Raw genomic sequence first — 17,172 nt, forward strand, 5'->3', positions numbered from 1 at the left:
GCAGACGGTACAGAACGACTGATAAGTCATCTCGTTGCCCATTTACAATGGCACAGCAGATGGTACAGAATGACTGGTAACCAACTCTGCTACCTTGCAAAGGCAAATGAATGCTGCTGTGTAGCGCTGCAGTACCGCCTCTGTCAGCGGCATCCAGTACACATACAGTGACAGTGACAAAAGGCAAAACGGGCTCCATGGTTGCCATGCTATGGCATCTGCCAGGGCAATCCAGGGAAAAAGGGCGTGAAATGATTGTCTGCCGTTGCTTTCACAGAGGAAGGATTGAGTGACATTTACCCAGAATCACCCACGACAATGATTTTGCACCATCATGCATTGGGATCTCAACCTAGAATTCCAATGGGTGGGGGAGACTGCGGGAACTACGGGATAGCTATGGGATAGCTACCCACAGTGCAATGCTCCAGAAATCGATGCTAGCCTCGGTACATGGACGCACACCACCGAATTATTGCGCTTTGTGTGGCCGCATGTACTCAACTTTATACAATCTGTTTTACAAAACCGGTTTATGTAAAATTGGAATAATCCTGCAGTGTAGATGTACCCTAGGACTCCTTAGGAAGAGTCCACAGTACCAGATAGGAACTAGCCCTGCCATTTCTCCCCTTCACTCGGAAGCAAGTGAAGTTCAGTTTAGGGTGACCCCCCTCAATCAGGACAGGCTAAGTACAGTTCTGCTGCCCTTTACTCATACCATAAGGATAATAAAATTTCATTACCCACCCACCCCCAATACTTAAGTGATTTGAAACCCAACACCAGCCAAAAGTGATAATTTTGGCAAAGCAGCTCTAGGCAGAGTAGGTGTGCCTATGTAAACATGGTCTGCTCCTGAAGTCTTTTCTCCCCGTTCATCGCTAGATGTCAGGAGAAAGCTCATTCAGGCCTGGCTTACATCAGCAAGGCATCTGACAGAATCAGGACATGGGCAGTCAGATCTAATGGTCAGAGCAGGCATGAGAGGGCAGGCAGGGTCAGTTTACCAGGAGCTTGGGGTCAGGCAGTAGGTTACAGAAAGCAATCAGAGAGTGAAGTCAAGGACAAGCCGGAGTCTAGGGTCTAATCACAAACAGGGTCTGGAGCAGAGATAAACAGGTAATCTGTGCTATTGCTCAGACAGCTCCCCTTCGTGGATTCCTGGTTTAAGTATTGGTACAGGCTAATCAGTGGGCTCTGCAGGGCCACCACTCAGGTCGTGCTGGGCAGTACATCCTGCTGATCCCAACCTCACAGGGTCCTCCTGTGGAAGCCAAGCCTAAGCCTCCACTAGTGCTGTAGAGATGTCTGCAGCCCAGAGTCTTTATGGTCCTAGGTTCCACCCCTGCAGGTTCTTACAGCCTCAAAGTGTGGTCCAACATCACTAAACCTTTCTAGCCTGGTAATCAACATACGCTTAAAGAGAAATGGAAAAAGCTTGTATGCCAAGTAAATTCAGATAAATATATTTTAAACGGTTTAGGGTTTGCATCATGCTAAGAAGGTGAATAAAAAACAAAACCACTTTAAAAGGGAGAAAAATACTAGGACAGCAATAAATACCAAACAAAAACTTGATAGGTTGTAAGCTGTCTATTAGGAGACAGATAAGCATGATAAAACAGACGTTGATGGGATAAACTTTAGGCACTGGAATGAAGAGTAGGAAGGCACACAGCCATCCTGTAACAGCAGAATAATAATTATTGAGGCCCAGGTATGCAAGTATATACGCAGGAAAAAAATTTTAAGGAAAGAATACCAAAACCTGTTGCAGAGGGAGAGAGGGCATTCAACTGACTCACTACTCATATTCCAAAACAAGTTCATTGCTTGAACTATCCCTACTGGCTTTATTCTGGTATCCCTCTGCCTTCCCCTTTGCATGTGATGATTTGGGCGCTGACTCTTCACTTAACATGGCCTTTTCATCTTCCAGGCAACTGCTGCCAGTGGTCATGAAGCAAAATGTGCTTCAAGCTTTTTCAAAGTTTTAGCCTCAGCTGTCTTTGATCACATGGGCTAGTGGATACCAACAACAAACAGTCTATAGAAGACCCAGTGTCATTTTTGGAAAGCTTGGTGGTAGGTCTTTCAAGTAGAACTAGAGATGACTGTTAGTTATCTTGACAGGCATGTCCAGACAACATAAATGATTCCTATCAAACTTTCCATGAATTAGGATATCAGTCCTTAGAGGCTATTGCCAACAGGATTTTCCTGTGTGGTTGTAAGAGGAAACAGGAATTCACATCTGCTGGTTATGAACAGGAGGCCATTAATAAGAGAGAGGAACTAATTCAATTGCTGGATCAAATCAGGTGTGCTTAATGAAGAGAGACAGTCACAAAGATGGTCTTTATTCAACCTAGTCAGCAAGCTTGGCAGTCTATCTGGAGATTCCAGCCTGGGCAAAAAAGGAGTTTCTAGTCACTGAAAACACTGTTGCATCCTAGCTAGTGGCTGTACATAGAACTTGGATAAGTCATTCAGTCATGTGGTCAAAACTGAGGTCACAGAGAGGTGGTAGGCTCCTAGTGCATGTTCAAACCTGACAGCTCCCTTTTCAGACAAAGAGCAGTACCTGACCATGACGCTTATGAGAACAGGAGCCAGGCCTGGATAACATTCACCAAAGCCCAAAAGAGAAAAGCTGTCTGCTTCAGTTCCTCAAATCGATGTTTCCAGGACAACTGAGTCCCAAAAATCTGGTGCAGGCAAAGATTGTAGCCATTGTGAAACCAGAAAAACTGCTGGAAGATCCTAAGGGCTGTCAACCCAGCTCTCTCCTTTGTGTTACATACAAGTTTATGGATAGATTGAGTCTGATGTGCATCAGCAAAGTTATCAAACCACAACTGCCCTTTCTTCAGGTTGGCCCAAGATCAAGTCATTTGCCTAACACAAGACATCGATGATGCCTTTGAGAAGAACAAGAAGGTTGGTGGTCTGGTGTACTTGTCAGCTGCATATGACACTGTCTGGCATGTGGCTGACTGCCATATTGCTGCCGACTATTCCTTGGAGGCCCCTGGTGTGGTTCATCATGAAAGTCGTCATGAATCTTAACTTCATCTTTCAAAATGGAGACAAACTCAGGCAGCCCAGGCATCTTTGTAATGGATTCCTGCAAGGATCAGTTCTAGCTCCTCCCCTTTTTAACATATATCATAATGACCTACCAACAACTAAGGCCAAAAAGTATGTATATGCAGATGAGATCAGTCTTGCTCATGTGTGTAATGACTTACATGATGTCAAAGCCAGGCCATGGCTACTTACCTTTCTCAGTGGAGATTTATACTAAGTAAGTCTAAGATGATGGCCACGACCTTCCATCTGAACAATCACCTGGTCAATCAACCCCTTACAGTCTATGCTGAGGATCATCCACTCCCTTGCCAGACAGTTGTCACTTACTAAGAAGTCAAACTGGACCACAGCCTAACATAATGGCCTCATCTAGAACATATAAAGAAAAAGATTGCTCACTGCACTGCCTAGATCCAGAAGCTACCAGGAACCTCCTGGGAAGGAGAGGCAAATGTTCTATGAACTTTAGTCCTGAAGCTGATATTGCTCCAATGAAATATGGTGCAGCAGTTTGCGGGCAGAAGTTGGCACCCGCATCTCGTTGATTTGGAGCTGAATACAGTCTCCGTGTCATTATGTGACATCTAATTTATCTGGCTCATATAGCTCATCCAAAACTTTGACAGGATGCCATCACCCTTAAAACTTCCTGCTGCATACAAGGGTGACAATGGTTCTGGCAGGTGCAAATATGCAGTGTATACTTCCCACAAGAAAATCTGCCTGCCTGTAGAAGAAAATACCTACACAGGCAGTTCCTGTTGACTTGCCAGGATTGCCTTTGCAACATCCTTTTATGGGAATTCTGGCAATAAGGAGGATGTTTCTCCTTAGTAAGTGTGAACCTGATGGATAATTGCCATAGGGCTATCCAGCCAGCACTCCATCGCACTGCCAGTGGCATAGACTCCCATTGATTTCAGCAGTTTTTGGATGAGGCTATCAATGAGTGAGATAGGCGGAGCTTGTGGCAGAAATTTAAAAATACCAATATTAATTCATCAAGAAAAAAAAACGATGAGTGGAAATCCTAGCACTGACACAGATCTCAATAAAGATCTTAAGTAAGTTAGTTAAAATAAGGAAGAGCTGTTTGCCAAGAAGACAGAGAATGTTCAGCATTCTTGTTGTGAAATGGTAATAAGGCTGGAAACTAGGAAGATTTCTGTTGAGTTGCTTGAAAAATCAGTGACTGCTCATGGAACTAAACTGGAAACACTGCAGAGGGTTTTTTAAATTCTTGTTTTTAAGTATAAAGTTAAATTACTAAGGAAAATAAAAATTATGAAAAATCTGTAAGACATAATTTAAGGTCAACATTTTCAAATCTGAGTATCTAAAATTTGACCGCTTAATCCATACTTAGGTATCTAAATATAAATCGCCAGATTTTCAAAGGTGCTGAGCACATGCAGTGCTGATTGTCTTAAATGGGAATTTTTAGATCACTTCTGATAATCAGTTCACTTATATTTAGGTGCCTTATGTCCCAGTCCTACAAAAACACACTTGTGTAACTTTAAGACCACAAATAGTCCCTTTGTTTTAAAATTAAATATTAGGGCTGTCAAACAATTAAAAAATTAATCTCAATTAATCGCATGATTAAAAAAATTAATATAGATTAATTGTGCAATTAATCACACTGTTAATAATAGAATACCATTTATTTAAATATGTTTGGATGTTTTTTACATTTTCAAATACATTGATTTCAGTTACAACACAGAATACAAACTGTACAGTGCTCACTGTATTTATTTTTATTACAAGTATTTGCACTGTAAAAAAAAATAAATAGTATTTTTCAGTTCATCTAATAAAGGTACTGTAGTACAATCTCTATCATGAAAGTTAAACTTAAACATAGATTATGTACAAAAACAACTGCATTCAAAAATAAAACAATGTAAAATTTGAGAGTCTGCAAGTCCATTCAGTCCTACTTCTTGTTCAGCCAATCGCTCAGACAAGTTTGTTTACATTTGCAGGAGATAATGCTGCCTCCTTCTTATTTACAATGTCACATGAAAGTAAGAACAGGCATCCTCATGGCACTGTTGTAGCCGGCGTCACAAGATATTTATGTGCCAGATGCGCTAAAGATTCATATGTCCCTTCATGCTTCAACCACCATTCCACGGGACATGCTGATGACAGATTCTGCTCGATAACAATCCAAAGCAGTGCGGATCGATGCATGTTCATTTTCATTATCTGAGTCAAATGCCACAAGCAGAAGGTTGATTTTCTTTTTCGGTAGTTTGGGTTCTGTAGTTTCCGCATCACAGTGTTGCTCTTCTAAGACTTCTAAAAGCATGCTCCACACCTCGTCCCTCTGAGGGTATGTCTACACTACGGGATTATTCCGATTTTACATAAACCGGTTTTGTAAAACAGATTGTATAAAGTCGAGTGCACGCGGCCACACTAAGCACATTAATTCGGCGGTGTGTGTCCATGGTCCGAGGCTAGCATCGATTTCCAGAGCGTTGCACTGTGGGTAGCTATTCTGTAGCTATCCCATAGTTCCCGCAGTCTCCCCCACCCCTTGGAATTCTGGGTTGAGATCCCAGTGCCTGATAGGGCAAAAATCATTGTCGCGGGTGGTTCAGGGTAAATGTCGTCAGTCATTCCTTCCTCCGGGAAAACAACAGCAGACAACCATTTCGCGCCCTTTTTCCCTGGATTGCCCTGGCAGACGCCATAGCACGGCAACCATGGAGCCTGTTCAGCTTTTTTTTTTTCTGTCACCGTATGTGTACTGGATGCCACTAACAGAGGCGTTACTGCAGCGCTACACAGCAGCATTCGTTTGCTTTTGCATGATAGCAGAGACTGTTATCAGTCATTCTATACCGTCTGCTGCCATTGTAAATTGGCAGTAAGATGATGGTTACCTGTCATTCTGTACTGTCTGCTGCTATCATGGGTGCCCTTGGCTGAGGTCGGCTGGGGGCGCAAAGTCAAAACTGGGAATGACTCCCTGAGTCAATCCCTCCTTTATGGTTTCTAAAAATAGAGTCAGTCTTGCCTAGAATATGGGGCAAGTGTATTGGAGAACTAGTGTATCAGAGAGCACAGCTGCTCTGGGTCAGATCCCGCAGAAATGATGAGCTGCATGCCATTCACGGGGGGTGCCCCTGCAACAACCCCACCCATTGCTTCCCTCCTCCCCCAACCTTCCTGGGCTACCATGGCAGCGTCCCCCCCATTTGTGTCATGAAGTTATAAAGAATGCAGGAATAAGAAACAGTGACTTGTTAGTGAGATAAAATGAGGGGGAGGCAGCTTCTCGCTGCTATGACAGTCCAGGCAGGACATTAAGCGGTGCAGGGGAGAGGAGCCCCGCATCCCGCTGCTATGACAGTCCAGGCAGGACATTAAGCGGTGCGGGGGAGAGGAGCCCCGCATCCCGCTGCTATGACAGTCCAGGCAGGACATTAAGCGGTGTGGAGGAGAGGAGCCCAACATCCTGCTGCTATGATAGTCCAGGCAGTACAGAATCTTTTCTTTACACAGGAAAGGAAGCCCCAGTTGCTATGATGAGGAGGGTTACCAGCTGTTCTGTACCATCTACGGGGAATGACTGGGAATCATTCCTATTTTTACCCAGGCGCCCCCGGCCAGCCTCACCTGAGGCCAGCCAGGAGCACGCACGGGCTGATGACAAGGACAGCTAGCAGTCCTACTGCACCATCTGCCACCGGGGAGGGAAGAGGAGCAGATATTGCTCTTCACTGCCACAGCATCGTGTCTACCAGCAGCATTCAGTTGACATAGGGTGATATTGAAAGAAGTCAAGAAACGATTTCTTTCCCTTTTCTTTCACGTGGGTGGGGAGGGAGTAAATTGTTGAGCTATACCCTGAACCACGCCGGACAATATGTTTGAACCTACAGGCATTGGGAGCTCAGCCAAGAATGTAAATATTTTTCGGAGACTGCTGTGGACTGTGGGATAGCTGGAGTCCTTCAGTACCCCCTCCCTCCCTCCATGAGCGTCCATTTGATTCTTTGGCTTTCCATTACGCTTGTCATGCAGCACTGTGTAGCCTGGAGATTTTTTTCAAATGCTTTGGCATTTCGTCTTCTGTAACGGAGCTCTGATAGAACAGATTTGTCTCCCCATACAGCGATCAGATCCAGTATCTCCCGTACAGTCCATGCTGGAGCTCTTTTTGGATTTGGGACTGCACCGCCACTCGTGCTGATCAGAGCTCCACGCTGGGCAAACAGGAAATGCAATTCAAAAGTTCGCGGGGCTTTTCCTGTTTACCTGGCCACTGCATCCGAGTTCAGATTGCTGTCCAGAGCGGTCACAGTGGTGCACTGTGGGATACCGCCCGGAGGCCAATACCGTCGATTTGCAGCCACACTAACCCTAATCCGATATGGTAATACCGATTTTAGCGCTACTCCTCTCGTTGGGGAGGAGTACAGAAACTGATTTAAAGAGTCCTTTTTATCGATATAAAGGGCCTCGTAGTGTGGACGGGTACAGCGTTAAATCGGTTTAACGCTGCTAAAATTGGTTTAAACGCATAGTGTAGACCAGGCCTCAGATTTTGGAAGGCACTTCAGATTCTTCAATCTTGGATCAAGTGCTGTAGCTATCTTTAGAAATCTCACATTGATACCTTCTTTGTGTTTTGTCAAATCTGCAGTGAAAGTGTTCTTAAAACGAACATGTCCTGGGTAATCATCTGAGACTGCTGTAACATGAAATATATGGCAGAAACCGGGTAAAACAGAATAGGAGACAAACAATTCTCCCCCAAGAAGTTCAGTCACAAATGTAATTAACACATTACTTTTGAACGAGCATCACCAGCATGGAAGCATGTCCTCTGGAATGGTGGCCGATGCATGATGGGACATACAAATGTTTAGCATATCTGACACATAAATACTTTGCAATGCCAGCTACAAAAGTGCCATTCAAACACCAGTTCTCACTTTCTGGTGACATTATAAATAAGAAGAGAGCAGCATTAACTGCTGTAAATGTAAACAAACTTATTTGTCTTAGCAATTGGCTGAAAAAGTAGTAGGACTGACTGGACTTGTAGGCTCTGAAGTTTTACATTGTTTTGTTTTTTAATGTAGTTATGTAACAAAAAAAAATCTACACTTGTAAATTGCACTTTCATGACAAAGAGATTTCACTACGGTACTTGTAGGTGGTGAATTGAAAAATACTATTTCTTTTGTTTATCATTTTTACAGTGCAAATATTTGTAATAAAAAATACTATATACTTTGATTTCAATTACAACCCAGAATGAAATATATATGAAAATGTAGAAAAACATCCAAAGTATTTAATACATTTCAATTGGTATTCTGTTTTTAACAGTGCAATTAAAACTGCAATTAGTCGCAATTCATTTTTTTATCACGATTAATATTTTTTAGTTAATCGCGTGAGTTAACTGCGATTAATCAACAGTCCTATTAAATATATAAGTTAGTCATTATAGGATCATGGCCTGAATAAGGATTTACAAGCCAAATTTTAGGCACTCATGATTGAAAACATTTTCCCTGAAGAATACTTTTAGAAAATATTTGCAAGATGATTTAGAATTGAAGGTAAGGTTTTATCCCTTTGTGAAAATCATACTTTCTATGAAATGTTCATAAGAGAGCATTTCTGTGTCATCTGTTGATGAATATTGAATTATTTGCCCAATGGGTATCTCTGTCTTCTGATAAATCTTCTGAAATTTTTCTTCTGAATTAGTGACAAATATAAACATAAGAATTAGCTCAGCTAAACTGAATCACTCCTCTTCATCTGACTATGCCTTTAGGCAGAGAAATATGGTTGCTTTACTAGTGATATGGGAAGACTTGACATAAATAATTGTTTTTGTTAGTTCATCAAATTCACCAATAAGTTTACTATGTACAATTTCATACTTTTGATTTGAGTAATAAGAGGAAAGAAAGTTACAGACCCAACATTTCTCCTGTGTCTGGGGCTGGGAACATCTACTTTCTTTACAAACATACTTTGGTATGTGTCATAAACAATCTAAGGCCTAATTTGTTTGAAAAATTCATGGGCATAAAAAAGTACTTACTTTTGTGCAATAAAAGTAGGATCAAAGAATTCAGATGTAATTCTGTTCGCATACAGGGAGCAACCAGTCATAGAGCACAACCCTAAAATGCACCAGATGAATAAATTATTCAGTGGAATCAGTATAATAATTATGGGCCTGATCCTACTGCCAGTGAAGCCATTGGGAGTTGTGCCACTGATTTCTGTGGGAGTAGGATGAGGTCTTATGTGATTTCAAATATATATTTAAAGTTAGAATTGCATATTTACCAGAAAGTATGAAAATCATCCCAGCTACACAAGCGACTTTAGCTTTAGTCTGATCTGAGCCTCCAACTTTCGTACACTTCATCCCAACCAGTGCAAATATGGAGCCAAAGAATCCAAGACTGACAGCAGCAATCATGAGTCCTCTGCAGGCTTGGATATAACCTGTAATCACAATGTGTAATTCTGATATTAGACTAGCATTAACTAATGGTTTTCATTGTAGTCCCTTTGGTTGACTCTGCCCATGGTTGCACAGGAATAACTGCAAGCAGAATTATGGCTTTTCTTGTGATTTAATCTCATTTTTTAGCATGGCCATATAGGGTACTGCATACCACCTGCAAGATGATCAGTCCCTTCATCTTAATTAAAGTTTGATCCCAATCCCGTTGAAATTAAAGGAAATACTCCCATTGAGTGTAATGGGCTTTGGATCAGGCACTAAGGCCCAGATCCACAAAGGTATTTAGGTTCCTAACTTCTACTGATTTCACTGGAAATTAGGAGCCTAGCTACCTGTGAGAAGCTGGGCCAAAGACCCTGATTTAGCAAAATATTGAAGTACGCGCCTAACTTTATGCACATGAGTATTGATTTCAGTGGAACTACTTGTATGCTTTAAGTTAGGCATATGTTTAAGTACCTTGCTGAATGAGGGTCTTTCTTCAGTGGCACTTGAGGACACCCAGTACCTCAGAGAGGTAATGCCCTTAAACAGGATAAACTGAGTACTATTTTCTGCCAACAAATGGGACTGTCCCTATAAAAATGGGACATCTGGTCACCCTAATTATAGTTGAAGTATTGTGATAAACAGTACTGTAGTTATTGGTGGGGCAATGCAATATTGTATAATTAAATAATCACCCTAAGAGATTATTCCTTATAACATATTATGGTTTTCATTTTAAATGAATATATACTTGCATTAGTTTTATTTATTAATTTCATCTTGATACCAGGGGGGTGGGGAGGGTGTGAGAAACATTTCTGGTTATATTACTATTCAAACATGCTATACTTTACCCATTCCCTCACAGCCTTAATGGATTACTTAATGATAGATATCAAATAAACTGGAAACCTGTGTAAAAGTACATAATTAATGGAGCGTGCATTCATCAAAATATTTTAAAATATTGATTAGAGCTCCATGTAAAAAGTAATACACACGAAGCCATTTGCAGTGTACACCAAGTTTTATTGATCCTACAGAACTCCGGAACTATCCTATGTATTCTTGAACACTAGCTAATGGCATTTTATCTATGAACTATTTATGTATAGTACACATGAAAAAGCTATATTAAAAGAACATTAGTAAGATTGCAAAGTCACACACTCAAAAGTTAGGAAATGGCAGAAATTAAGTTGCCAGGGAAACCTTAATTGTGCTTTCTTGTGTGTACGCATTATGACACAGTCTTTAATTATGTGATCACATATTTTTTTCACAAGACCTTGCCTCCTTTGGTGCACAGGAGAGACAATGCTCATTTAATGAACAACTATTAAATACTTTATTTTATCCTCGTTGTTCAGTGTGTGGCTCCTGGCCTTATTTACTGCACACTTTTCAAATCCTTCTCTGAAAACAGAATTATTAATTTCGTTCATAGGGTTTTCTATGGTGATCATCACTATATTATCTGAGCACTTCACAAACAATGGATTTACTTGCACAACACTGCTGTGAGATGGGGGGATGTTATTAATCCATTTTACAGCTGGAGAACTGAGGCACAGTGAGATTAATAATAAAAATATCCTCTAATTTTTGGTGCCGAATTTGAGACACGTAGGCCCTGATTTTTCAGAGTACATAGCATTTATATAGCACTCAGTACGTTCAAAGCATAACTCCATTGACTTCAGTTGCATCTGTGAGTCCTTAGCCCTTCTGCTAATCAGACCCTAGAGACTCATGTTGGGCACCAAGAAAATGAGGAACACACAATTAGTGACAACCTTTGAAAAATTTGGGTTAAATGACTTACTTAGCATTACATAGGAACTGTATGACAGTCAGAGATAGAATCCAATTCTCTAGAGTTGCATGCAACTGCCTTGATAGGGTTGACAACCCTCCAGGATTGTCCTGGAGTCTCCAGAAATTAAAGATTAATCTTTAATTAAAGTTTATGTCATCTGAGAAAACATCTAGGAATACATCCAACCAAAATTGACAACTCTACTTGACTATGACATCATCTTTTTTCTTCTGAAGTCCACTGACTAACTCGCTACAGACTTTCCAACTTCTGAAATAAATGAGGTGGGGGCCTCGAGACAACAGCCTCTTTCAATATACTACTATGATTCAGCCCCAGAATAGAGTAGAAAAAATAGTATGTGATCATGCCATTAAAGATCAGGTAATCAGACATCGTAATGCATATGCACAAAGGGGCCAAGTTGAGGTTGTATAGACAACTTTACTTCTGATATTTCCTATCTTTTGAGTGCTCGACTTTGCAATCTTAATAATGTAGTTTTAAGGCAATTAAAAAAAAGTAAACTGAAAAAACAAATTCCATCATGTGGTATCATATTGACATGTACATGGATCATCAGCAGGGTTGGAACCTTTAGATTCACTGCACAGATCTCTGCCTCTTGAGTTAATGGCGTGAACAGTAGCAGTAGGGAGTTGGCCTTCTCTAATCGGCCCAGCAGTAGAAAGGGTTGGTATACCTTGCCAGTAGGTTTCACATCTATTTGTTGACAGCAGAGGAATGGTGAGATTCAAGAATCTCGGATTCCATTCCAGACTTTGGAGGGGAGTGTGCTTTAGTGGACACACACTCTTCTGCCCATTCCTCCCAAGTATTGATTAGCACCTTCTATTCCTTCTCTCCAAACTGTCTGTGTCCCAGTTCTGTCTCTACCCTACTAGCAACTCCTCATTCCAATCCCATTCTCCTCACCTAGCCAGTCCCAATCTTCACTCCTGAGGCTTTTGATCTCAGTCCCAGTCTCCTTGCCCAGCAAGTCCTAGTCTCACTCCTCTGGATTCCCCACCTCAGTTTGCTTCCTCCAGTCTTGGGCTCCCCCTCTGCTCCTACTCCCAACCTCTTTGCCCAGCCATTTCCGATCCCTCCCACACTCCACCTCTGATTCCTTGTTCCCAGTTTCCTTGCCCAGCCAGTTCCAGTTCCCTCCCCACCCACCAATCTCTCTGTTTCTCTCCCCACCTAGTCTCCAGTTACCCCATCCCAGTGTCACAATAAAATTGCCCCCTCCCAATGGGGTCCCCTGGGTGAGCACCAGCATTGTATATTGCTAACGCTTTGAGACACACTGGAAAGGATTTCAGGAAGGGTTGAAGGTGTGAGTGTGGAGTGAAAAATTCCTTTGCAGGTTGCAAGAGGCTGAAGGGGAAGGAAGGGAGAAGGAAATGGGTTAACTCAATGCTCCAGTTAGTCCAAAGATAAGAAGCTGATTCCGGCTGCCCAAGGCCAATGCACACAAACAGAGTCTCTGATGCCGAAAAGCCGAAAGCTCGTATCTCAACCCCGACCAGTCGTAAATAAAATAAAAAATTAAGCTGAACCAAAACACAGGAGCTGCAAAGCTAGTAAAACTGAAAAAGTCAGCAAGTCTCATGTCCCCGAAGCCGGTGTGTTTTGGGATAGTTGAGGAAGCCACGAAAAGCCAATTGGGACTGGTACAAAAAGCACGGGGGACTGGGGTCCTGGGATAAAATGCCCCTGAAAAAACCCAGGCCCTAAAGCCCTCCCAGAAGCTAAAGCAACTTGAAAATCAACAGCGGACCTTGAATGGCCTGTGCACAGAACAGAACTCTCGTCCACCTTTCCCCCTCTTCTTCTTACATTACTCCTGAGCTTGGCCAGCGTTGGGTTGTGCGTGTATGAGTATGAAAGAGGGTGAGGGCTTGGGCACTAACACTTTCTTCTTCCCTTTGAAAGTGACGTGGGAAGAACCCAGCACTCACCGCTGTTATTTAATTAATAAAGCTTTAAAATTAGTCACTTGGTGTGCGCCTTCATCTCCTCTCCTAACAATCCTGCAGCCTCAGCCTGATCACCAGGCAGATTGGTAACAAAAATCTGTCACACCGGCCCATGTTCCTTGTCTCTACTGGCTCTCAGTCCCAGTCTCACATTCTGGGCTTCTCATCCAGTCTCAGAGCTCTTGCCTCCTGTGGCTCTTTGCTCAGCCAGGCCCAGTTGTCCCCCCTGCACCTGGCCTCCTCCTCATATCTATCACTCCGTCTCTCCTCCTCACCCCCATTCCCAGTCTGAAACACCCTCCCCTGCTAGTCCCAGTCTCCCTCCGTGGCTCCTCTGCTGAACTCAGTCTCTTCTGTAACACTGCCTCCCTATTTCCTTGTCTCTTTGACCAGACAGCACCAGTCTGTTTCCCTCTTTCCCTTCCCTGGCAGCCTCCAATCCCAGTATCTCCCTCACCCCCTCCAGGCTCAATGTCACAATCTACTCCACCAGCCCTCCTGCACTACCCCCAACCCCAGCTTGTTATTGTCTCCTCTGCCAGAGGCACCGACTCCAGAGTTCCTGGTGCGTGCTCGACCCCTGTTCCACCCAAGTCTCTGCCCCCACTCCATTTTTTCCTCCAAGTCCCCATCCCCACCCCACCTCTTCCTAGCCCCACTCTGCCCTTGCCCTGCCTCTTCCTGCCACCTCCCCCTCGCCCCTCACCCTAGTCTCTCCTGTATGCTGCTGAATAGGTGATCACAGATGGTGGAAAGCACTGGGAGGGATGGGGAAGAGTTGATCAGCAGGGCCCACTGACGGGTGGGAGAGCTGGGGGGAAGGAGGAGGAACTGATCCGTGGGGCTGAAAATGGGTGCTGAGCACCCACTATTGGAGCACCCATGGAGTTGGCACCCAGGCTTTCTGCATTTAAGTCAAGTGGCTTCCTTCTCCAGTGTGCCTGAGCACCAACAGGGTGGTCACTGAAAGCACAGGAGAGAATTTCCCTGTTCTCAGTTCTAGTGTCTGGCCCCACCCCGGCCCCGAGCAGCCAAAAGCAGGGAAAGTCTGGCTTTGCCCCTGTAGCCTTAGGATGGAGGGAACCTGCTCTGTAGGACTAAGCCAGTCAGCACTAGCTTAGGAGCTGTGAGATGCTTGAGCATGATCAGTGAGGGAAGAGTTTTCAGCGATTTTTACTTACTAAACTCTAAGAAGTCTCAACTGAGCACGTGTGAACTATGATTTTTTTCAATCACAGCGTGGGCTCGTTTTTACAGGAATAACAAGATGTACATTCCTGAAACAAAGGCCACTCCCCTCCCACCTTTCAAAACTGTGCTCCAAAGCATGGCAGTGCTAAAACTTCTTACAGAAAAAATTCCCAGAATTTTTTTAATGTTGCAAATCAATGTACTTTTCCTTAGCCTCATTCTAAGAAATATTTGAATTGTTCTGGCTGAAATTCCCCCCCACCCCCTTTTAGCCCCTTCACCCTCCAAAAAAGGTAGATTGAGGTAGACACCTGGCATGGATTTTAACTCAAACAGTTAAAGTTTGGCAAAATAATAACTGAAAAAACAGGATTTTATAATTGGAACTGCCAGGCAAATAAATGGTGCTACCAGCCCTGCCTATAATATAGTTATCTCTTATTTATATAGCAGTCCTGTGACAAATGTCTGCTGAAGGAAAACAGTATTAATCTGAATAAATTTGAACTATTTACAAACATCCAATATATAAGTCATGTATACACATGTATAAATGTGGCAAAGTAAATATAGGGAAAAAAGTGCGTAAAAAAAAACATATGCAAGACATCTTAGCTTGCTACCAAAGTTGTTACACTAACATTACTGTAAAATAGCTGTGAGCTGGAAAAGTATTCTGGATACTCGCATATAGTTTTCTAGTTTGCTTCTGGAATTCCTATGTGCAGCACATGTTGCATTTTAAGATGGAGCAGAGGTGTGTTTTTTTAAAGTAAGGTCTATATTCCCCCCTTTCCCCTAGCTGCAGAAAAGCAGCAGACACAAAAAAGTGCACAGAAGACCAAAGAGATATTCTCCTCTGGGGACAGAGTTAATGGCCACCCAGAGAGGACAAGAGATGTTCCCTGAAACTTTTTAGAACCTGAGGTCCCAGTTCTGCAGATCCTGTAGGATGTTCTGAGAGAACCCCTCTGTAGAGCCCTGCAAATCTGTGGCTATCAATGGAGCATTTTTGCAGATCAGATGCAGATACAAATTTTGTATCCGCGCAGGGCTCTACCCCTTTGTTATGCTCCCCAGACACACCCTCCTGCAACACAGCTCACCCAGGAGTCAGAATGCCATTGTCTCTCATCTCTCCCATCTGCTCCACATGCACATATTTGGCTCAAAGTAACTATGGAAGGTGTTTAGTATTGATAGGGTTCATCAGCAAAATGTAGGTAAAGCTAAGCATGCAATCAAATTCCCACAAACTGTTCTATTGAGCCTTAGAGGAGAAATTCTTCCAATATGATCTGTGCTAAACAACTATTGAACAGATCATAGGAGTACCTCCAAATGTTTAGGGTGTTCCCAAAACCCAGAAAGAAGTTAGTGACTAAAAGTTATGAGAACAAACCAAAATATTTGGGTATGCTAAGAGTGAGTAATTTGAATGATTTTCTAGACTGCACCAGCACATATTGTAAAAGGCTTGCCCACTTGTGGGAGGGTTTATGTAGTAAAAGTCACATATACTTGACTTGGATAGAGTGAAATGTTAGTAGTAGTAGACTACCAGGAGAAAAGGAGAATGACAGTCTAAAATTGTTTCAATTCCTATTCCACTGATAATTAACCTCCTGTTTTTATGCCAAATCCTGCACTCTTACTCACTCTTTCCTCAGGCAAAGCTGACAATGATGTCATTAGGAGTGAAGTTTTAACAGGAACTTCAAAATTTGGTCCTCTAAAAAAAATACCTAAGTATGTACATATGTAGCTAATAAGCTGCTTCATTTTTTAACTGTAGCAATATAAATATTCATTACCTCTCATCATCTTATTTTCCTTGTTTTGGAAATGTGTTTGTGGTAACACCATTTAGGTAAAGCAGTAGATGAAAACTGGCCAAGGAAGCTATTATTTTTGACAGGTCCAATTTACTGCCACTGTTAGTTGCTAATTAACACATTAAGGTGCTGAAGCATGAATTTATTTACCCAGAGATACTCTAAAGCTTAATTTATGGCTAAATCTCCTAGGAGAAATGTTAAACATTTACCAACAATAACTAGCCTATGCAAAAAACAACATGGCTGAGATTCATTCCTTGGTAAAGGTCAAAGCACACTTTGGAAATAATAGAGGGTAGTGAGACTGCAAGAAACAGTTAACTCACCCAAACAGGAAACAGTTTCAATTAGTAGAAATACCATGACTTGGAATATCACTGGAATCTGTTGCCCAAAAGTTCTCAGTTTTGTAGGCCGACTAGACTCAGCTCAATGCAGCTCACCAAAGAAATCATCCAATTAGGGTGTTTTTAATGCAGAATTAAGAAATTAAAATGTTGACAATGTAAATAAAACAAGGGAGCCAGGGAGAAGATTCCATGAGTTCCACTAGGTACCTTATTATACAGCTCGAATTTACCTGGGAGTTACCTAGTTACTATGGTGCCGGGCAATACAGAAAACTGCAAAGCGTGTAGATAGCTGCAGAAGATTTGTTAGAGATTGACTTGGAAATGAGAACCAGGGTAATGATCTTTTTATCTAGTCCAACTTCTGCTTGCTTGGACCAGAGTT

General features: G+C 42.4%; 1 protein-coding gene across 1 annotated transcript in view; it reads right to left on the reverse strand.

Annotated features, from left to right (window-relative positions):
* Positions 1 to 17,172, reverse strand: part of CLDN10 (claudin 10) — a 37,469-nt gene that overhangs the window by 14,171 nt on the left and 6,126 nt on the right. The window contains exons 2-3 of the mRNA XM_050952269.1: positions 9,436 to 9,597; positions 9,185 to 9,266 (exon numbers count right to left, since the gene is read on the reverse strand). Of these exons, the coding sequence (XP_050808226.1) occupies positions 9,185 to 9,266; positions 9,436 to 9,597 (244 nt within the window). The remainder of the gene's footprint in view (positions 1 to 9,184; positions 9,267 to 9,435; positions 9,598 to 17,172) is intronic.

This window comes from Gopherus flavomarginatus, chromosome 1 (genome assembly GCF_025201925.1).
Source record: "Gopherus flavomarginatus isolate rGopFla2 chromosome 1, rGopFla2.mat.asm, whole genome shotgun sequence".
NCBI lineage: Eukaryota > Metazoa > Chordata > Testudines > Testudinidae > Gopherus > Gopherus flavomarginatus.